Below are 23,466 nucleotides of genomic sequence, written 5' to 3' on the forward strand. Positions count from 1 at the left end.
TGGAGTTTGTCTGGATTTTCATTATTTCTTCTCCTCTTCCTCCTTCTTCTTCTTCTTCTTCTTCTTCTTCTTCTATATTACTACTAGTAGTAGTGATGTACATGTACATGTATTCCAGTTGTGAGTGTGCATGCGTACTAGCTACTAGGAGCGGGAAGGGTTTCATAGCAGGACTTACATGTGCATTGTGCATTTCCACATGCTCTCAGAGAAGGGTGTAATAGTCCACGTGGTCAACGTCTCTGCACTTTCCTTTTGCTGCTGCAAGGCTAGAGTTAGAACCCCTGTTCCTGTTTACACTAAGAGAGATTTTTGTCTTTCTGTATAGAGCTCCTCTTTTGTTTGTAGAGTTCATTTTAAATAGCTGCTCAGGGACTGGACCCCAACCTCAGGGACCATGCCTTGTAAGTTAGGGTTCAAGAGCGGTGCTATCTGCCCTTGACAGTTCCCTGTGAACAGTTAGCACCAACACTCTCTGTACTGCCTCAGGAAAGTCCATATCACTGCTTGCTGCCCTATTTGTAAGGCTTTGCTGGAAGGTGCAACAACTTCAATTTAGAAAGCAGCCTGTGGAGGAGAGACCCAGGACCATTAAAACTGGCAGTGCAGTGTCACTCACTGGTGATAAGTTTGATTCCCGGCACTTGCCATCCTTGGGATCTGGGAGTTCCGGGCAAGCCCAAGCACAAGAGTAGGAAGCACTCTCATTGGCCTAGAAGCAAATCCCCGTGGAGGACTACTTCTACATGCAGTGTTTTCTCCCAAGCTGCACCAGGTTGGGTGATGTGTCGCACACGGACGGCCCAGCTTCGCTGTCTTGAGGGCAAAACTAAGCAGAAAAGAGACCTAGTGGCTGCCCGCTTTCCCCTGTGGCAGACAAGCTGGTTCTGCTCGTGCTGGAGAAGGTCATACCTACACCACACTAGGGTCTGTCCACACTGCTGGCTTCTCCTCTGCTGAAGGCATCTTTGGACTCAGGGCTTTTCTGAACCACAGCAGACATTTTCTCTGCTATCCAAGTGTAGCTGTGACTCTTGCTCCTCGCTGCCTCCACTACTCCTCTGCAGTGTGGTAATTTCACATTGCGAACTAATAGACTCACCACGTTCAAGGACAAGCTCCCCCAGTGGATGAAAGGCACCGTTGTAGCTGATGTCAGATTCCCAGCAGTGGTTAACAAGGCTGACACATCCTTGTGTTCATGTACCACAGGTGTTGTCATGCATTGTGAGTCCTGGCTACAGTCCTCTGGTTTCCCTGGAGAGGCACAAATGACCATAGAGGATCTCCCCTTTGAGGACAAGTTGTTCTATGCTAAAACTGATGATCACCATCACTCATTAAAGGACTTGAGGGCCATGGTGCATGACCCAGGACCTTAGCCACAGCCACTTCATCAATCCTCATCCACAAGCAATTCTAGGTACATCTTTGATGTGTTGATTGAAAGCTGCCAATCTTCCCCCCCTTACTACCTGTGGCCTACATGCCACTTTTGGGAGCCATCTTGCTCTGTTTGCCCACAGTTGGACAAGATTATTATGGATTGTGGGGTGCTGGAGATAATCCACGATGGACACTCCATAGAATTTCTTCCATTTCACCCAACCCAGACACCGCCAGGGGACCCTACTCAACAAGAGGCAGAAGCTGTTCTTGCAATGGATGCCATAGAGACTGGAGGCTTCTTCTCCCCCTCCTTCCTCACCCCAAGAATGGTGGAGGTGCTGCCCCATTCTAGACCTGTGCATACTAAATAACTTTATCCAAAAGTCCATGTTATATATGATGATGTTAGCTTCTGTTGTCCCCTTCTCAAAGGCCTGCTTTGCAGCCCTCAATATGAAGGGTTATGTTCAGGTTGCTGGGAACCAGGTGAACTAATTCAGATGGGACCAGGCACTATTTGTGTCACCAGGTATCAGGCCAAGATGAGGATACTGGGAATCAGGCCTGTCACAATACATAGGGCTAGGCGAGCATTCCAGGCAGCAGCCAGCGAGAGTTGTGCAGACAACTTCCTATACTTCTCTTTGGGTTTAAATAGGAAGCTCTGACCAATCAAAGGTCGCAGGCTTTTCTGATCAGGTTCTCCCTGATGTAGCTTCAAGTCTGATGATCTCTCCACTAGGTTGCTTGGTACCAAGCTGCTGAGTGAGAACAGAGAGGTGCACCCAGGTTGGAGACTTTCAAGGTCATGATTCTATGATTCCATGATACACAAGGGTTACATAAGGGAATGCTCCTCTGGCAGCTTGGATGTGCGCTCAGCAGCATGAACAACTGTCAAGGGAGTCAAGAAGTAGTTCACAGCACAAACTGACAAGCCTCACATTTGTGGATGAAAACCTGGCCCCACTGCAGTCAATCGTAAAACTCCCATCGGCTTCAGTGAGGTCAGGATTTCATCACATAGGGCTCCTATGTCTAGAATAGTGGTTTTAAATTTATAATCCGCAGGTGTGCAGACCATGTCTTAAGATATCCATAGGGTTCTAAACTCATGGAAGATTAGGGCTGGAAGAGACCTCAGGAGTCATCTAGTCCAATCCTCTGCTCAGAGCAGGACCAACTCCAACTAAATCATCCCAGCCAGGGCTTTGTCAAACCCAGTCTTAGAAACCTCTAGGGATGGAGATTCCACTACCTCTCTAGGGAACCCATTCCAGTGCTTCTCCACCCTCCTAGGGAAATAGTTTTTCCTAATATCCAACCTAGACTTCCCCCACTGTAACTTGAGACCATTGCTCCTTGTTCTGCCATCTGTCACCGCTGACAGCAGCCTCTCTCCATCCTTTTTGGACTTCCCTCCACCTGAAGGTTGCTATCAAATCCCCCCTCACTCTTCTGCAAACTAAATAAACCCAGTTCCCTCAGCCTCTCCTCATAAGTCATGTGCTCCAGCCCCCTAATCATTTTCAGTGTCCTCTGCTGGACACACTTCAGTTTGTCCACATCCTTTCTGTAGTGGGGCCCCCAAAACTGAATGCACCTCTATTTCCAATTTTTTTAGGGAGCCACAAATGAAAAAAGGTTGAAAACTACTGACATAATCTCAGATGTCCCTTGAGGGTCTTGGTGCAGGATGCCTCCTTACTAGAATGTGGAGATGGTACCTGCTTGTTAGTATAAGGACAGGCACAGTCAGATTAAAATATTTAGGGCTAACGTAAGAATCTCCTCCTAATATCTGCTGCTTATGTGTCAGTGCATGCTCAGGGAATAGTGTGAAATAATACATATGTAAAAGAACAAACTGGTTTAAAACACACCAGAAAAGATTATGTAACCAAAATTCTGTCCTCATTTAAATCCTTCAGTGACATCAAGGTAATGTGAAATCATATAGCTTTCTCCTTTGTCATCTTTTGCTGAACTCTGAACGGATAGCTGCATTGCTTCTCTCAGTCCCTTTCCTTACTAACAGCAAATCTCTCTGCCCTCTAGTGTCATGGGCCAGATCGTCAAATGCATTTAAGCACCTTATTCTCATAGTCTCCTCAAAGGCATTTAGGTGCCTAATTCCCACACCTTACTCCTGTGCAAGCTAGGTATTTAAATATCTCTGGGGGGCTGGACCTTGGTGTCTTTTCTTCATAGTGAATGCAATCTATAAAATCAATAGGCAACAATTATCCTTAGAGTATCCCAATTGGGACCCTGATGTAAATTCTTTGATTTCAGTTGCTCCATTGCTCTTTTGGGGAGTGTTCACTGCAAACCTTATTATTGCAGCTAGAGATGGTCTAGATTGCATCCTGCTAAAGAGCAATTCAGAATTTGCATTCATGACCCCTCTCCTCCCAGCATTTCTGTATCTGCTTACTGAGTGTCTCTTTACATCTTTAGTTTTCTTCAGTTGATCTGGAGCAGAGTTTGTTCCAGCCCTTCCCATCAGAGGTGGTATTTCAGAACTATGTCGCCTGTGAGACCTATGAAGTCCCACTGATTCTGAGGAACAACGACAAGGTAAGAGCCAACACTCGGTCCTTTACCAGCCTATCATGTCTAATTTCTGTAAGTTGTGTACTACACTGATCATTATGCTGTCAGCTTGTGTTGGAGCATGGCAGGGTAGAGCTCCCTAACCTAGGGTTAGGATTCCTAAGGGCAGGGCTCCCTATCGTAGCATTAGTGTGACAGTTCCCCCTCCCCCATGCTGTATGAAATTGTCTTGTGTACACACACAGGCATAACTCGAAGATGCTTTGGACAAAATACCTATTTTAATGTCACAACCTGCAGGGTCGGTTTATCTTACTTTGGTGTATGTATCATTCTTGCATGTAAAGTTACAATATGTGGTATGGAATTGTTTATGGTTTTAAATGTGCAAATGAAAGCCATCAAGGATGTCTCCAATGCTTTGGCAACCTTAATGACTGGGTGATCAACTTAATGGCCTGTAAACAGCCGTGTTTTGTCTCTTAAGGTTGGTCCTGGAAAGACATGTGACCATGGCAATTTGTACTAGAATTATACTGACAGTCCTGATTTTTAACCTCCTGTCCCGGAGTCCCCGTGAAGCCTTGAAATGTCCTGAAAAGTCCCGAGACTCCAAACGCAGCTGCGCATGGCTTTTTCCTCTCCTCCTCCCTTGCTGGAGAAATAGGAGTCGTGGACACTTCCTGCTCCCGCTGGGAGGCGGGAAAACAAGTGATTTGCAAGGGGATAGAAACTGGGAACCTGGGCGCGAGACTCAGCTGGGCTGCAGGGGAGAGGGGAGGTGCCAGGAACCCAGGCACAGGGGTCAGCTGGGCTGCAGGGGAGGTGCCAGGAACCCGGTAGGTGGCTCAGCTGGGCTGCAGAGGATGGGGGGAGGTGCAGAGAACAAATGGGCAGCTCAGCTAGGCTGTGAAGGGGGGCACAGGGAACCACCGGGCTACGGGGGAAAGAGGGGAGGCATAAAAAACTGGTGCAGGGCTCAGATGAGCTGCGCGGGAGGGGCAACAGCAGGGGACTTGAAATGACCTCCCCTTGTCTGGAAAAGTCCCTCATCTGGGACCAGTCCCCTCCCTCCTGGCCAGACACCCTACCCCACCCTGCTCCTCCATCCACTGTTGCTCCTGCACCCTCCCTCCTTCCCTCCTAGCCACACACTGCACCCTCCCCCGCTCCTGCTCCCTCCCCCTGGCCAGATACCGTACTCCCACCCTACCTCCCTCCCAGACCCTGAACCCCATCCCTTTCCCACTCACTGGCAGCCCTGTCCCACACACTGAACCTCTCATTTTTGTCCCCACTTCAGAACCTAAGGGGAGTTCATACAATTCACCAGAAAAGCAAATCTGGCCAGTGGGAAGCCCTGAACCTCAGACCTTCCTGTCCCTTCCCCTCACCCCGTAGAGCACCACAGGAATGAGATTCTGAGTTGGGGGCCTTCTCAGTGAGGGTTGGAGGTTTTGGAAGAAGTTGTTCTGTTTCTCACTTGTGCGGTCCCCAACTCATTTTTCTGTAGTTCAGTGGCCCTGACCCAAAAAACTTTGCCTAACCCTGCCATAAATAAAGAAAACATTGGAATCTTTTATGTTGGACATGAATTAATATTTTACTTTATTTAAAATGAAGTTTGATAAACTAACGTGTAAAAGTTAAAATACTCAATCTGTTTAATAATTTAAATTACTGTTCTTCCCTGGCCTCTCCCACCAAGAGACCACCCCAGGCTACCTGCTGCTCCACAAGAGCCCACAGAGAGATCAGGTCTGCTACCACGGCAGTGAAATCACGGCAGTAAAATCACCTGACACTCCTGTGTGGATGATGGACAGACTCTTTGTGAGTCTTCTTCATCCAAGCAGTTAATGATTTAAACAGGATATTAAGATTTCACGTTAAAACACTTGGCGCGTCCACAGAGAGGCAAGATGTGTCTTGTCTCTCCAGAGAGGATTGTTGTGACTTGTGTCTCTGGTGGGGCTACGTCTAGACTGCAAGCCTCTTTCGAAAAAGAGCATCTAGACTACAACCAGTACTTTCGAAAAAGCAAGCACCCAAGTAGTCTGGATGCACTCTTTCGAAAAAGCACAGTTTGCATCACATAGAGCCTTTTTTCGAAAGAGCATTTTCGAAAAAAGGCGTTTTTCCTCGTAAAGTGAGGTTTTCCACGGTCGAAAAAACTACCGCGTTCTTTCGATTTACTTTCGAAAGAATGTGGCAGCAGTCTAGAAGCAGGGGAAGTTTTTTCGAAAAAAGTCCACTTTTTTCGAAAAAACCCTGTAGTCTAGACACACCCTTGGTGAACAAGCCCTTTGCAAACTATGTGAAGAGGTAAGATGTTTTGTTTCAAGGGATTTATTCTTCTGTCTTTGGGTTGCACGTTGCCTAGTCTCGAATGGAGTTAGCTGTGACAACACATTTCTGAGACATTCTGACACATAAAGTGAAACCTGTGCTAAAGACCCAACATCCAGTGAAAGTGCTGCTGTCAGAAGAAGTAAATTTAAAGTCTCTCCAATTTTCTTCAAAGATCGACTCTACCAGGCAGTGTGGCTTTTACTAATTGGTTCCTTATATTTGTGAAGGGTGACTAAATGTTAACTGGATCTTCTTGGGTAATACCAACAGATTGCTTTGGGCCTGATCCTAGCTTAACATTTAAATTGAATCAGGTCCTTTGTAAGGAGGCTGGGAAGTGGTCTCATTTGGCACTTCTTACTATGTATTATTTTGCATAATTAATATAGCCATTGCCATCATGGTATTGACACATAAAATAGGCCAGCACCATTGACTTCCATGGAAAATGAACAGTGGTGCTGAGGATTAGTGACATGGTCTGCTCCACCCTGTAATTGTCATGGTTAGGTCAATATTGTCATTATGGCTTGTGGAAACAGAGGACACTTGATAGTTTTGCTGCAACTTCAAAAAATGTAGTTGCAGTACATAAGAACAGACATACAGGGTCAGACCAAAGGTCCATATAGCCCAGTATCCTGTCTGCTGACAGTGACCAATACCAGAGGCCCCAGTAGCAGGGAACACGCAGGTAACCCTCCTGTTATCCATTTCCAGACAAACAGAGGCTAGGGACACCATTCCTATCTATTCTGGCTAAGAGTCTGCCCTGATCTCCGCCGGACAGCCCCGCTGCTCCCAACCCTGCTTCCTGGAGGCCGGTCCCCCTCCCCCATCATATTGTATTTATAGTTGGGATTATGTTTTCCAATGTGCATTACTTTACATTTATCAACATTTAATTTAATTTGCCATTTTGTTGCCCAATCAGTTAGTTTGGTGAGATCTTTTTGAAGCTCTGCACAGTCTGCTTTGGTCTTAATTATCTTGAGCAGTTTGGTATCATCTGCAAATTGTGCCACCTCACTGCTTACCCCTTTCTCTAGATCATTTATAAATAAGTTGAATAGGACAGGTCCCAGGACAGACCCTTGGGGGACCCCACTAGTCACCTATCTCTACATGGAAAACTTACCATTTATTCCTACCTTTTGTTTTTATTCCTACCTTTTGATTCTTGTCTTTTAACTAGTTATCAATCCACAAAAGGACCTTCCCTCTTATAGTATAGTTGCATGTGGGGGCTTCTATTGTGCCCAAACTCATCCCTATTGGTAGAGGATGGTGAGAGGAGTTCTTAGAGGGGTTACATGACACGCCTTACTTCTGGTCATGTGTCCATCTTGACCCCAGAAGTACTACCCCAGTGGTGGGATTTCCTGAGGCAGGTGGACGGGGCTTAAGGTGTCAGGGGTGTGGCTTGCAGTGTCAGGGGGTGTGGTTAATGTGCCCCTATTTTTGGTTCAGAAAATATGGACACCGTGACTAGAATACCAGTTTAACCAGGCAGTTTTCCAGGGGAGAGGGAATCTAGTAGAAAGAATTCCCGCCCCAAAGGAAGTCTATTTAAGCTGAAAAGGTATAACTCTCTTTGTCTTTGGCTGGTGTGACATACCCAAAAGGATTGCCAGGGACCCAAGATCTTCTCTGACTTGAAGAATCTTAAAAAACAACAAATAGTCTTGTAGCACATTAGAGAAAACAAAAAATGTAGATGGTATCATGAGCTTTCGTGGTCACAACCCACTTCTTCAGATGGAGTTTAAGGGGTCAAATTTTCAAATAAACAGCACAGAGAGAGGATGGGGGGGAAGAGGAGGGGAAAAAAATGGGAAAGAAATTGTCGATTAGAGTGTCCGTGCTAAACGAAGCTGATAAGAATAAAACAACAAATGATCTGGTAGCAGTTTGTGAGAGTGAGGAGTCATTTTCCAGGATAGGTTGTAGATTGTTGATAATGCATTGGAGGAGTTTAAGTTGGGGTCTGTAAGTGATGACGAGTGGTGTCCTGTTTTCTTCTTTATAGGGCCTGTCTTGAAGTAGCTGATGTCTGGGTACTCGTCTGGCTCTGTCAATCTGTTTTTTCACTTCTCCAGACGGGTATTTCAGTTTTAAGAATGCTTTATATAAATCCTGTAGGTGTTTGTCTCTGTCTGTAGGATTGGAGCAAATCCGGTTGTATCTTAGGCTTAGCTGTCAATAGTTGATTGGGAAATGTGTCTTGTATGGAAGCTAGAAGCATGCAAGTATAACAGTCTGTAGGTATAAGGTGGTGGAAATGTGTCTGATGTATAATTGTACTGTAAAAGATTGTAAAAGACGTTGGCTGGATGGCCTACTACATTCCACATCCAAATGATGACATAAAAAAACCAAACAAAGCGTACTTCGAGTACGTACTAAGTATTCTTATCAGCTTCATTTAGCAGGGACACTCTTAATTGACAATTTCTTTCCCCTTTCCCGCCCTTCTTTTTCCTCCTATTCCTCCCTCTCATCCCTTCTCTATGCTATTTGTTTGAAAATTGGACCTCTTAAACTCTGTTCATCTGAAAAAGTGGGCTGTGCCCAAAAGAGATCATGATATCACCTACATGTTTTGTTAGTCTTTAAGATGCTGCTAAGATATTTTTGCTTTTTAAGTTTTTCCAGTTACAGACTAACACTCTCTGAAACTTTAACTTGAAGGTTTGCCTGAAATAAGAACAGTTTTAGGGCATGTTTGCAATAAGCTTTAGTGCATTAATACTAACTTTGCATTTTGTTTTAATTCTGTAGCTTACTTTGATCTGCCTTTTTTCACCTGCAGCCACTTAAATCCTCCTGTTTCTACTTAATAAAAATACTAGTATTTACTATCAAAGCCAGTGTAAATAATTATCTAATGGGGAACAATCTATGTGCATATCCTCCTTTCTTTGTTAAAGGGGGCTTACCTGATCGAGTTTTAAATGTGTGAAACTCTCACACAGTGAAAGGACTGTAAGCTGTCTAAAATCCTACCTGCCACATGGGGCCACAACAATGGTACCCCTAACTCACCCAGCAATATCGTCAACCTCTCCAACTACACACTCAGCTCGGCAGAAGAATCTGTTCTATCTCGGGGACTCTCTTTTTGCCCCGCCACCCCCACTAACATGATACAGTTCTGCGGTGATCTAGAAGCCTACTTTCGCCGTCTCCGTCTCAAGGAATACTTCCAACACGACACTGAACAGTGCACTGACACACAGATACCTTCCCACCAACAGCACAAGAAGAAGAACTCCACATGGACTCCTCCTGAGGGCCGAAATGGCAGTCTGGACCTCTACATAGAATGCTTCCGCCGACGTGCACAGGCAGAAATTGTGGAAAAACAGCATCGCTTGCCTGGTAACCTCAGTCGTGCAGAACGCAATGCCATCCACAGCCTCCGGAACAACTCTGACATTATAATCAAAGAGGCTGACAAAGGAGGTGCTGTTGTCATCATGAACAGGCCTGACTACCTAAAGGAGGCTGCCAGACAACTCTCCAATACCAAATTCTACAGGCCACTTTCCTCAGATCCCACTAAGGAATATACTAAGAAACTGCACCATCTGCTCAGGACACTCCCCAAACAAACACAGGAACAAATCGACACACCTTTAGAGCCCCGACCAGGGTTGTTCTATCTATTACCCAAGATCCACAAACCTGGAAATCCCGGACGCCCCATCATCTCGGGCATTGGCACTCTTACTGAAGGACTGTCTGGCTATGTGGACTCTCTGCTCAGACCCTACGCCACCAGCACTCCCAGTTACCTTCGTGACACTACGGATTTCCTGAGAAAACTACAATGCATAGGTGATCTTCCAGAAAACACCATCCTAGCCACCATGGATGTAGAGGCTCTCTACACAAACATCCCACATGCAGATGGAGTACAAGCTGTCAGGAACAGTATTCCTGATGATGTCACAGCACAACTGGTGGCTGAACTCTGTGAATTTATCCTCACACACAACTATTTCAGATTTGGTGACAACATATACCTCCAGACCAGTGGCACTGCTATGGGCACCCGCATGGCCCCACAATACGCCAACATTTTTATGGCTGACCTGGAACAACGCTTCCTCAGCTCTCGTCCACTTACACCCCTTCTCTACCTACGCTACATCGATGACATCTTCATCATCTGGACCCATGGGAAGGAGACTCTGGAAGAATTTCACCATGATTTCAACAGCTTCCACCCCACCATCAACCTCAGCATGGACCAATCTACACGGGAGGTCCATTTCCTGGACACCACGATACAAATAAGTGACGGTCATATCAATACCACCCTATACAGAAAACCTACCGACCGCTATACTTACCTGCATGCCTCCAGTTTCCATCCCGGACACACCACACGATCCATTGTTTACAGCCAAGCACTGAGGTACAACCGCATATGCTCCAACCCCTCAGACAGAGACCTACACCTACAAGACCTTCAACAAGCATTCTGTAAACTGCGATACCCACACGAGGAAGTGAGGAGACAGATTGACAGAGCCAGACGTGTACCCAGAAGCCTCCTGCTACAGGACAAGCCCAAGAAAGAAACCAACAGAACACCACTGGCCATCACCTATAGTCCCCAGCTAAAACCTCTCCAACGCATCATTAGTGATCTTCAGCCCATCCTGGACAATGATCCCTCGCTCTCACAGGCCTTGGGAGGTAGGCCGGTCCTTGCCCACAGACAACCCGCCAACCTGAAGCATATTCTCACCAGCAACTACACACCGCACCATAATAACTCGAACTCAGGAACCAATCCTTGCAACAAACCTCGGTGCCAACTCTGCCCACATATATACACCAGCAACACCATCACAGGACCTAACCAGATCAGCCATACTGTCACTGGTACATTCTCCTGCACATCCACCAACGTAATATATGCCATCATGTGCCAACAATGCCCCACTGCTATATACATCGGCCAAACAGGACAGTCCCTACGTAAAAGAATCAATGGACACAAATCTGATATTAGGAATGGCAACATACAAAAACCTGTAGGGGAACACTTCAATCTTCCTGGACACACAATTGCAGATCTAAAAGTAGCCATCCTGCAGCAAAAAAACTTCAGGACCAGACTTCAAAGAGAAACTGCTGAGCTACAGTTCATCTTTAAGTTTGACACAATCAACTCTGGATTAAACAAAGACTGTGAATGGCTTGCTAACTACAAAAGCAGCTTCTATTCTCTTGGAATTCACACCTCCAGATCAGCTGCTAGAAGTGGGCCTCATCCTCCTTGATTGGATCCACCTGGTCATCTCCAGCCTGATCCTGGCCTGCATATTTATTCCTGCCTCTGGAAATTTCCACTACATGCATCTGACGAAGTGGGTCTTTGCCCATGAAAGCTTATGCTCCTACACTTCAGTTAGTCTATAAGGTGCCACAGGACTCCTCGTCGCTTTTACAGTGAAAGGGGTTTATTTGGGGTTTTGATCCCATGTGAGGGACTGGTTTCCTGGATGCTGTGCCCTTGAACTGCATTCTCCCAGAGCTGAAGTGATTCAGTGTCCACATTGTCCTTCAGCAAAGGAGGGGGTGTTTTTCCAGTTGTGTGCCTTGTCTGGAGGAGACCAGAAGATCTGGCTCAGCAGGACAAGGTGGTGAGAAGCCCTTGAGAGCAAGAAGGTGAATATCAATGGCTTTATCAGCACAACCAGGGAAAAAGACCACACCCCATCATATAGGGTTCCTATAGGTAGGCCACCTCAGCTCTTACCACATTGTCTACCTTTGCTTGAAATAACATAGGGATAATTTTGAGATTTCCCTGAGAGGGGAGGGAGCAGGAGTTGAAAGATCGAAGCAATTTTGAAGCATTGTTATATAATCAGAGCTGAAAAGGGAGAATACAAGGACCTGAAATTTCATCAAGAATAAGCTTGACTGAAGAAAGTGTGTGCTGGAAAAAATCCAGTGGGAAGAGATGGTGAGGAGGAGGGAGAAAGTGAGCTGAATTAGAAAGTTTTCCAGGAAAGACTGTTGTATGCCCCAGGGTTTTATACATCTGAATGAGAACACAAAAGTGTGACAAGTAATCAGAGATCTGGTCCTTTATGGAAAAAGCATATTAGTGATAAAACTTCACTAGGATGCAAGGAGGATGGAAAAGCGTATAGGAGAGTGGAAGGGAATAAATCCCTCTTCAGTTTTAATTGTAAAAGACAATAAATGGGATTAAATGAAACCTGCCTGAGAGTAAAGTCTGACAAGTAGTAAAGACTACTGCTCTTGTGGAAGCAGGAGGAGGTTGAGGGATGATTCCTAGGGCCTCCAGGGACAAACTGAGGACAGGAATACTAGATGCTGTGGGAAATGCTGTGTTGACAAGGGAGTCGACTCTAAAGGGAACTAGTTCTATAGGGTCCCCCAGGAGAGCAGAACGATTCTGGGAGGAGTTTAGGACAGCATTCACTTTAGTAGTGGAGGAATATTGGAAATATATATGAGCTATGACATGGATTCACAAAACAAAGGGGAAGGAGCTTCATCATGAGATTGTGGGTGATCTACAGTATAGTCCCAATTTTTATTTGGGTTGACCTGCTTGCATATGCTTCTCCAATAAACACTTCCTCCGTTCCCCTCTTTGACCATTTCTCTTCTGCATTCTTTTACTGTTGTCCTTTGGAGGAAACACAGTTGTAACAGCACTGCTTCAGAGTCATGTATATGGGGCAGCAAATGGTGTTCATCTTTGCCAAATACCACCCAGCAGACAAAAAGTTAACTCTTCTTTTTAAGTGGAAAAGAATGTCTGCATAAATATTTCTGCAGCTCCCAGCAAAATGAATAAACTTGTAAAGTTGCATCTGGGGAGGTATAAGTAATGGGAGGGAGCGAAGGAGAGAGAGACAGTTTGTGAATTCTTGATGTCCCCAAGTGAATCTGTTTTGGAAGCTAGTAACGCCTTAGTCATTGGACAGTTCAGGGACCCTGATGCATACTGTAGCATTGACAGTCTTAAAGAAGAGTCCACACACTCGCTTCTGCTGCATTTTAATACCACAAGGATGTTGTTAATAACTCCCCCAAAAGATGCCATTACATTTTTACTTGGCTGTTTTTGTATACAGTTTTCATTGTATACAAGTAACAACATACTTCAGCAGCTAGTTTAGAACATTTTATGTTTTCAGATCTATGAATTGACAGCTGCACATAGTGGACTTACTTGTGATTGCAACTCTATGCTATGCTTTGTGAAAATCAAGTTAAAGGCATCAAGTATTCCAAATGTGGCCTCTCTTATCTTTGAAATACAGAGGTGGAATTATTTAGTCAGCCTTTTTTGCTTCTATTTATATATTGTAAAATCATTTCTCTGACTACTGCCTGCTTTCTTTTTCTCTGTCTCTTTCTGAACATTGCTTAGAGAGACTTTCATTGTCTGTTAAACAAAAAATATTTATGTGCATTCATTCTATTAGAGAATAGATGACACAGGACTTTGGTACACAGTTTTTAGTTGGAAATCACTTCCACAAGGTATAATTTGAAGGATTCAGAATCCTCTGCATTTACAGTGATGGTGACTGTCAGCGACTGGTTACTGCTCAGATCACAAGTGGAAATTCCTATGTTCCTAAACATGAACTGGATTGAATATTTATGAAGCTCTCCCATATTATTAGTTAATTTTTTTTCACTTGCTCTTCTCTCAGGGTGCATCTATGCAGCACAGATATTTCAAAATAACTGAAGTTATTTCAAAATAACAATGTGAGAGTCTACACAGCAATTCTGTTATTTTGAAATCTGTAAACCTCATTCCACGAGGAATAACACTTATTCCGAAATAGGTATCTCGGAATGGCAGTAGTGTGGACGCTCCACTGCTGCTATTTTGGAATAGCTCCTCCTCAGGGCCATTCAAAGTAATTACTCCTCAGTGGCTTCTGAGGCTCTAAATGGAGGTAGCAGGTCCACATTAGGGAAATGAGGTTTACAGATTTCAAAATAAGCCAAAATTATTTCAAAATTATTTTGAAATAACGGAATTGCTGGGTAGACTCTCGCATTGTTCTTTCAAAATAACTTCAGTTATTTTGAAATAACCGAGATGTGTAGATGCACCCTGAGAAAAGAATAAGTGAAAAAAAATTAAATCTAAAAAAATAAGATGGGTGAACTAGAAAGCCTCGTGTTAAAGAAAGATACTGATATAATAGGCATCACAGAAACCTGGTGGAGTGAGGACAATCAATGGGACACATTCATTCCGGGGTGCAAAATATATTGGAAGGATAGACCAGGTCGTGCGGGTGGAGGAGCGGCACTATATGTGCAAGAAAACTTAGAATGGAATGAAGTAAAAATCTTAAATGAATCAACATGTTCCATAGAATCACTATGGATAGTAATTCCCTGCTCTAATAAGAATAACAACAGTAGGGATCTATTATCAACCACCTGACCAGGACAGTAATAGTGACTATGAAATGCTAAGGGAGATTAGAGAGGCTATCAAAATAAAGAACTCAATAGTAGTGGGGGATTTCAACTATCCCCATATTGACTGGGTACATGTCACCTCAGGACGAGATGCAGAGACAAAATGTCTTGATACCTTAAACGACTGCTTCTTAGAGCAGCTGGTACAGGAACCCACAAGGGGCGAGGCAATTCTCGATTTAGTCCTGAGTGGTGCGCAGGATCTGGTCCAAGAGGTAATTATAACAGGATCGCTTGGAAATAGTGACCATAATATAATAACATTTAACATTCCTGTGGTAGGAAGAACACCTCAACAGCCCAGCGCTGCAGCATTTAATTTAAAAAAGGGGAACTGTGCAAAAACGAGGAAGTTAGTTAAACAGAAATTAAAAGGTACAGGGACTAAAGTAAAATCCCTGCAAGCTGCATGGACACTTTTCAAAAACACCATAATGGAGGCCCAACTTAAATGTGTACCCCAAATTAAAAAACATAGTAGAAGAACTAAAAAAGAGCCACCATGGCTTAACAACCATGTAAAAGAAGCAGTGAAAGATAAAAAGGCATCTTTTAAAAAGTGGAAGTCAAATCCTAGTGAGATAAATAGAAAGGAGCATAAACACTGCCAAATTAAGTATAAAAATGTAATAAGAAAAGCCAAATAAGGAGTTTGAAAAACAGCTAGCCAAAAACTCAAAATGTGGTAATAAAATGTTTTTTAAGTACATCAGAAGCAGGAGGCCTGCTAAACAACCAGTGGGGCCCCTCGACAATCGAGATACAAAAGGAGCACGTAAAGACGATAGTCATTTTGGAGAAACTAAATAATTCTTTGTTTCAGTCTTCATGGCTGAACATGTTAGGGAGATTCCCAAACCTGACCCCTCCTTTGTAGGTGACAAATCTGAGGACTTGTCACAGATTGAAGTGTCTTTAGAGGAGGTTTTGAAATTAATTGATAAACTTAACAGTAACAAGTCACCAGGACCAGATGGCATTCACCCAAGAGTTCTGAAAGAACTCAAATGTGAAATTGCAGAACTATTAACTGGTTTGTAACCTATTCTTTAAATCAGCTTCCGTACCTAATGACTGGAAGATAGCTACTGTAATGCCAATACAGCCTCTTCCTGACTTATGAACTGGTTACGGACCAAGCAATTGGTCGCAACTCGGTCCCCATAGAGTTACGCGCGACCGCGCTGTTCATAAGCCCGGATCGCGTTCATAACTCTGGGTCCACCATTTACGACAGCTTCGGTCGTACTCTGGGACCGGCTGTATTTAAAAAGGTCTCTAGATGAGATCCCAGCAATTACAGACTGGTAAGTCTGATGTCAGTACCGGGCAAATTAGTCAAAACAATAGTAAAGAATAGAATTGTCAGACACATAGAAGAACATAATTTGTTGGGCAAAAGTCAACATTATTTCTGTAAAGGGAAATCATGTCTTACTAATCTATTGGAGTTCTTTGAAGGGGTTAACAAACATGTGGACAAGGGGGATCCAGTAGATATAGTGTACTTAGATTTCCAGAAAGCCTTTGACAAGGTCCCTCACCAAAAGCTCTTACGTAAATTAAGATGTCATGGGATAAGAGGGAAGATCCTTTCATGGACTGAGAACTGGTTAAAAGACAGGAAACAAAGGATAGGAATAAATGGTAAATTTTCAGAATGGAGAGGTGTAACTAGTGGTGTTCCCCAAGGGTAAGTCCTAGGACCAATCCTATTCAACTTATTTATAAATGATCTGGAAAAAGGGGTAAACAGTGAGGTGGCAAAGTTTGCCGATGATTCTAAACTGCTCAAGGTAGTTAAGACCAAAGCACATTGTGAAGAACTTCAAAAAGATCTCACCAAATGAAGTGATTGGGCAACAAAATGGCAAATGAAATTTAATGTGGATAAATGTAAAGTAATGCACATTTGAAAAAATATCCCGAACTATACATATAATATGATGGGGACTAACTTAGCTACAACTAATCAGGAAAGAGATCTTGGAGTAATCGTAGATAAGATGTCCACGCAGTATGCAGCGGCAGTCAAAAAAGCAAACAGGATGTTAGGAATCATTTTTTAAAAAGGGATAGAGAATAAGACAGTGAATATCTTATTGCCCTTATATAAATCCATGGTACGCCCACATCTTGAATACTGCATACAGTTGTGGTCTCTTAATCTCAAAAAAGATATAGTGGCATTAGAAAAAGTTCAGAGAAGGGCAACTAAAATGATTAGGGGTTGGGAATTGGTCCCATATGAGGAGAGATTAAAGAGACTAGGACTTTTCAGCTTGGAAAAGAGGAGACGGGGGGGGGGGGGGGATATGATAGAGGTATATAAAATCATGAGTGGTGTGGAGAAAGTGAATAAGGAAAAGCTATTTACTTGTTCCCACAATATAAAAACTAGGGGCCACCAAATGAAACTAATGGGCAGCAGATTTAAAACAAATAAAAGGAAGTTCTTCTTCACACAGCACATAGTCAATCTGTGGAACTCCTTGCCTGAGGAGGTTGTGAAGGCTAGGACTATACCAGGTTTAAAAGAGAACTAGATAATTCATGGAGGTTAAGTCCATTAATGGCTGTTAGCCAGTATGGGTAAGGAATGGTGTCCCTAGCTTCTGTTTGTCAGAGGGTGGAGATGGATGGCAGGAGAGAGATCGCTTGATCACTACCTGTTCAGTTCACTCCCTCTGGGACACCTGGCATTGACCACTGTTGGCAGACAGGGTACTGGGCTGGATGGACCTTTAGTCTGACCCACTATGGCTGTTCTTATGTTCTTAAAGCTACCTCAGACTAATTTTGAGGCTTTCCTGTAGTGTAGACGTGCTAATTTGGGAAAAATCCTAAATAGCTTATTTCGAAATAAGCGTGCTGTGGAGACGTACCCTTTGTGATAGATTTCATGCTTTAGGCTTGCTGTACCAGTACCAGCAAGCCCCTGATTTTTTTCTATTTGCTTTCAGTATCACTTTGGGCAGCTCTAATTGCAAAATGCTATGCAAGGATTTCTGTGTGTTAACAAGATACTCGGGAACTTGGCTTCACTGATCTTTAACAGCTGTCTGGTTATTCTTCCAGGACTGTACCCGTGGGTGCTCCACCTTAGATGTGCCAATGCCACTGCACACACCAGTTGGAGATTATTAGTAGCAGTGTTCCCCCTCCCCTCACACACCCTGGCTGGCTGTGTGTGCAAGGCTTTGGCGTGAGATGCCTGGTGTGTGTAATGCACATGTGCGGCTAACTGGCTTCTCAGTTCTTTGACCGCCACCGGCTTCAGTCGCAGCTCAGCAGTTGCCCTCACATTCAGCGCTTTCTCTCTCTCTCTCTCATTAGTTAGCTTACTAAGCTAGTTCTGTTTCAACTAATTCTAATTTTTACTGATGCTGTTCAGCTGTAGGTAGGTAGGAAGGATGGAAGAAACCTACCTAACTCTGTCAGGTGGCATTCCTGCCGCCCTCTGCAGCTTTGCTTTGATAGCAGTTGCCTTCATTCTGTATTATTTGGGTCATGCCTGGCTTGCCTGGCTTTAAAAGGTGCTTGGACTGTGGGCTAGCTATATCTGGAGCAGCAGTAGCCCCCTGAGTGTCTGATGTCTGGGACAAGACAGAGCGCTGCCAGCATTGCAGGAACCTGACTAAGCACACAAGGAGAGCCAAACAGCTTGAACTCCACATCTTACAGATGGAGAAAGCATTGAAACCTTCCTCAGCTTCTTCTCCAGACTCGCTCCTCAGGCATAGTCCACCGGGGCAGAGGCTCGTGAAAAAGCTATTCCATCTACAAGCCCAAACACCAAACTAAAATCTCCCTCAGTGAGGAAGAGATCTCATACTTCCTCGGGATCTACATCCCCAGTGAGGAAACTGACAAACTCAAAACTTGATACTACCGCCTCTACACTACCAAGGGCAGGGCAGTTAAAAATTCGGGTTCCGGCTCCAATAAAAGTTGTGAGCACAAACAGGGAACTCGTCCCTCCTCAAACTGTTGGACAATGAGGCCAATTGATAAAGCTGCTGCTTTGGCACCAGCTAAAACGCCAGCAGAAAAAAAGCAGGTGCTGGCAACACCGCACTCTGTCGGCACCGTTAGCTGCACACACGCCGCCCACTGAGCAGCCAGCACGGACTAAGCACTCAAAAGCGCCAGGCATGATTTTGGCGCCCTATGCCCTACTGGCACTGACCCCTCACAGTGCTGTACTGCCAATGGCCCCGCCTCCTTTCTTAGTGTGGTTCACCACAGCAGCAGAGCTGTTGATAGCTTCGGTTCCAGGAACCAGCACCCAACCAGTTCAAAATTTTCATTTTCTGGCGCACCAACTGGCAGAATCTTCTGAAAGAAGTCATGCTAATTTTTAGTAATGAAACTGGAATGCAGGTCCATGACAGTAACATAATTTGAGGCAGGAAACACACTAAGGTAGCATTACCCCTAAAGAACAGTATTAACAGGTGGGCATGCCGATGGGAAACCAAGTAACCAAAACTTTTCTTTGGACAGCCAGTAACTCTGCTTCTGGCTTCTCTGCCTTTGGGTGACTCTTTTCTCATTCTCTTCAGCTGTTCCTTTGTCAGCTTTTGGGTGGTTCTTTCACTGTCTCTTCTGATGTCTGTCAGTGCCTTCCTGAGGCTCTCTTGCTCCCTTCTTTCTCGCTTGGCTCCTTCTCCCTAGATGAACTCCTTTGTGCTTATAGGCATGTTGAGGACTCCTTGATCAACTCCTTCCTTTTGCTTGCCCAGTTGTCTTTGGAACAAAAAATCCTACCATTTAAAAGACTCCACTGCACCCTGTGGAGAGGATGAGAAAACAAACAATATGTCACAAATGTTAATGGGATGTTGCTTAATGCACTACTGGAAGGTGTCTCTCTCTGGCTACCTGCTTTTGACCTTGTGACCCTCACTCCCATCCCCGTTTTATCATTTGTTGCCCCCCAGAATTGTTTAAGATCTGGGTCTGGCAGCTCCTCCCCTTAGGCTGGGGGAGGGGAATTTTCATCTGGGCAGGCTTGCACACACCCATCCCTAGGTGTTTAGTATGTTCTAGAAGACGCTTAGGTAGTGATACTATGGTGGTGAGCCCAGTGTAGGAGTCTACAGAAAATGACCCATTGCCAACTCAAACTCAACACAGTAAAAAGTGCAAGGTCTATGTATTTTCCTTATAGTATACCGATTGCTCTTAGGGTGTGTCTAGATTACATCCCTTTTTCGAGAAAGAGATGTAAATTAGGCACGTCGATATTGCAAATGAAGCCAAGGTTTACAGGATCTTTCAAAAAAGGGTTTTATTTTTGAAAGATTCCCATCTAAACTGCCGTTTTTTGTTTTTTTCCCCCGAGGAAGTCCCATTTTGGGGGAAAAAAGCGATGGCCGCCATTATGCAAATGAAGCAAGGAAATTCAAATCCCAGCTTCATTTGCAATATTAACATGCTTAATTTACATCCCTTTCTCTAAAAAGGGATGTAATCTAGACACACCCTTAGTGCTTAGTGAGCACTTTTCAACTTCAGATCACAGAGTGCTTTAGAAAGATGTCTACGGATTAATATCCCCCTTGCATGACTAGGACAGGTTTTCTCTCTGCCCTCCCACATGGGTAGCATGATTTTGTATTTTACGTGTCTCCTACAGATTCCTCGGCTGGTGAAAGTCATCCTGGAGAGCTCTCCTTACTTCAGAGTGATCAGTCCCAACGATGTGGGTCACAAAGTAGCACCAGGCATGGCATCTACCTTCCAAATCCTCTTCACTCCTGAAGAGAACAAGGTAACACTGCCACCCTTAAAGGGATTGAAGATGTGAACAAAGGCTAGATATTGTTCAGTGAAACAGGTATAAACCCAGAGTAACCTTTCTGACTGCAGTGGAGTTACTCTGGACCCAACTGACTGCAATAACAGTAGAACTCCCATTACTCCTTGGAGAAGGGGATTCTTTAACAGAGTGGATATTCCTTTTGTCTGTTCTGTAATCTGTCAAGCTATTTTCAGGCTATTTTCATCCTTCAACACCCAAGGGATTTAAGGTGCAGCTCAAGGTTTCTCAGACTGTGATCGTAACCCCTTAGGGGATCACGAGGTTTTTGGAGGGGATCATGAGTAGTCTGCATTTATCAGTGTTAAATATAAAAAAGTGTTTTTAATTTATAAGGGGAGGTCATACTCAGAGGCTTGTCATGTAAAAGGGGTCATCAATACAGAAGTTTGAGAACTACTGGACTGTAACTCCTAGCAAAGAAATTCTTAAGCCCCTGTGTGCTGATAGATTATGCATCATACAGTCAAACATAGGGCTTCCTGCATGACTTTACACATTTTGATTTACTGAGCCAATTTTAACAGCTGAGGTCTAAACTTTCAAATGTGATCATTGAGGGTTAGTAGTTCCTGTCAGCGGGAGGCCATGCTGACACACTACAAGCTGTGGAAGTTTGGAGCCTCAGGCCTGACTGCGGGTCAGATCACCATTTATGAGCCCCAACCCAGAGGCTGGGCGGGGCCACAAACAAACAGTTTAAACAGTACGTGTACAAGTTGAGCAAGTCTAGGCCCTTGATTAGGGCGGGGCCACAAACAAACAGTCATTTCCCCAGTTTTAAGGCTCAGTCCTGACTTTAGGCCAAGCCACAGTTTGGAAAGCCAGGTCCGGCATAAGGGCAGGCCAGCAACCTAGAAACAAATAGTCCATAAACAGTTAAACAATCCAAATAGTTCAAAGCCCAGGCCTCTACAGGCTGAGCCAGGGGTTGGGTCTCCTTGCTGGCAGAGAGCCGACAAGCACAGGGGTTTCTCTCCCTACAGCGGGAACCTGCTACCCAAGGGAAGCAGTAGGGTTGCCAGATGGTCTCCCAAAAAATACCAGACACATGGTATTTTTTGGTCACACAAAAAATAAAATAAAATAAAAAAGCCTAGAGCTGGGACTCCCAGGCTGGGAGGCAGGTCCATGATCGGTGCTGGAAGCCTGTGATTGCGCAGAAGCCTGGCAGGGGCTGGGGGAGTGACTGGGAGTCCCAGCCACTACCCCCGCCCCCGCCACGCTTCTGCGCAATCACAGGCTCCTGGTGCCAATCGTGGCCCCGCCTCCCAGCCACTCCCCCCGCCCACGCCAGGCTTCCGTCCGCTGCGCAGCTGGAAAAATGAGAGAATACCGGACATTGCACATGTCTGGTATTCTTTTTTTTTTTTACCAGACAAAGAGCGCAAATACCGGACTGTCCAGTAGAATACCGGACACCTGACAACTCTAGGATGCAGGCCCACCCACTCCACTGCGTCCCAGCCCAGGGCCCTAGCGTCGGCAGGGATACAAGCCACAACACGCCGACCGGGTCTGTGGGTCAGTGGAGATCCAAGCCAAACACGCTGCCCAACAGACATCCATTTCCTCACCTGCCCTGGGGTCAGCTGTCCCTAGGCCACTTCCCCTCTCCCCTTGGGGGCCTACCTGGCTCGGGCACTGTTCCTCGGGGTCAGCTAGGGACGGAGGTGCTGGCAGCACGTCCATAGGCTCCGGGTCCTGCTTAGGTAAGGATCCAGCCCAGTTGTCTAGGCCTGGCAAGGGTCCTAGGGGTCTGGGTAAATCCACGGGCCCGGGCAGTGGCCTCAGTGGCCTTGTCCAGTCATTATGGCCGAGCAGCATCCCTGGTGGCTCAACCTAGTCCTCCCTCCAAGGGCAGCATGGCCTTTCTCCTCTGGGGCTGGGGTAGGGATGTAATAGTATAGTTGATAAACTGGTAAGCCAAAGCATATTGGTTAATGCTATAGACTACACGCATTCCCCTCTCGCCCCTTGCCAGTAGGGTTGCCAGGTGTCCGGTATTCACCCGGACAGTCCGGTATTTTCACCACCTGTCCGGTAAAAAAATTCAGAGAATACCGGACACCTAAAATGTCCAGTATTTTCTGATTTCCCTCCCCCCCCCCCCCGGCCAGGAGGCGAAAATGCCAGGCACCTGGCAACCCTACAAACACTGAGCGCCTGGCGCCTCCCCTCCCCCAAAACCCCTCTGGCTCCCAACACCCCCCTCCCTCATGCTTACCTAGTTCCACAAGGCTGCTGGCACAAAATGGCTGCTGACCAAGGGGAAGCAATGCTTCCCCTGGGTTTTAGTGCTCAACCGCTCCCTTGTTCCTATCCCTGCAGTCACTCTTAAAGGGGACATGCTGTTTTAATACTCGGGTGTATTGTGTTATTGGGTTGTGTTTTTTTCTCAACTCAACTTTGGTCTCCCTCCCCCTCTTTTTTTTTTCCCTTCAGCAGAATTTTTTCCCTGTTGAGGGGGGTGGAGGGGTTGGTATTTTTGTTTCAACCATCTGGCAACCCTACTTGCCAGTAAATTTTTAGCAGGCTAGCCAGCACTCCAGCTCAGTCCTGGCTTGCACTGGGTCCAGAACCTACCCCTGCTGCAGCTCTGCATTTAAAGTATATTAGGAGCTAGGCGGGCAGGCAGCCCGGCTCACTTTCGGCTTGCACCAGGTCCAAGAGCTCAGACCCCACCCCTGGACAAGGGCTACCTCTGTATCAGTTTTTAAACTGGCTCCCTCCTGGCACCCTGTGCTGCTGTCTCTGATACAGAGGCAACAGCGTGGGGTAGCCAGGGGCTCCCTGGGAGTGGGGCTGGAGTGCACTAGCTGCCAGCCCCACCC

General features: G+C 45.3%; 1 protein-coding gene across 5 annotated transcripts in view; it reads left to right on the plus strand.

Annotated features, from left to right (window-relative positions):
• The window catches only part of HYDIN (HYDIN axonemal central pair apparatus protein), a 389,432-nt gene that overhangs the window by 75,471 nt on the left and 290,495 nt on the right, over positions 1-23,466 (plus strand). For all 5 annotated transcript variants that reach the window (XM_089781371.1, XM_089781372.1, XM_089781370.1 and 2 more), the window contains 2 exons: positions 3,850-3,969; positions 20,450-20,584. In XM_089781371.1, the coding sequence (XP_089637497.1) occupies positions 3,850-3,969; positions 20,450-20,584 (255 nt within the window). The remainder of the gene's footprint in view (positions 1-3,849; positions 3,970-20,449; positions 20,585-23,466) is intronic.

This window comes from Pelodiscus sinensis, chromosome 12 (assembly GCF_052426305.1).
Source record: "Pelodiscus sinensis isolate ZL-2025 chromosome 12, ASM5242630v1, whole genome shotgun sequence".
NCBI lineage: Eukaryota > Metazoa > Chordata > Testudines > Trionychidae > Pelodiscus > Pelodiscus sinensis.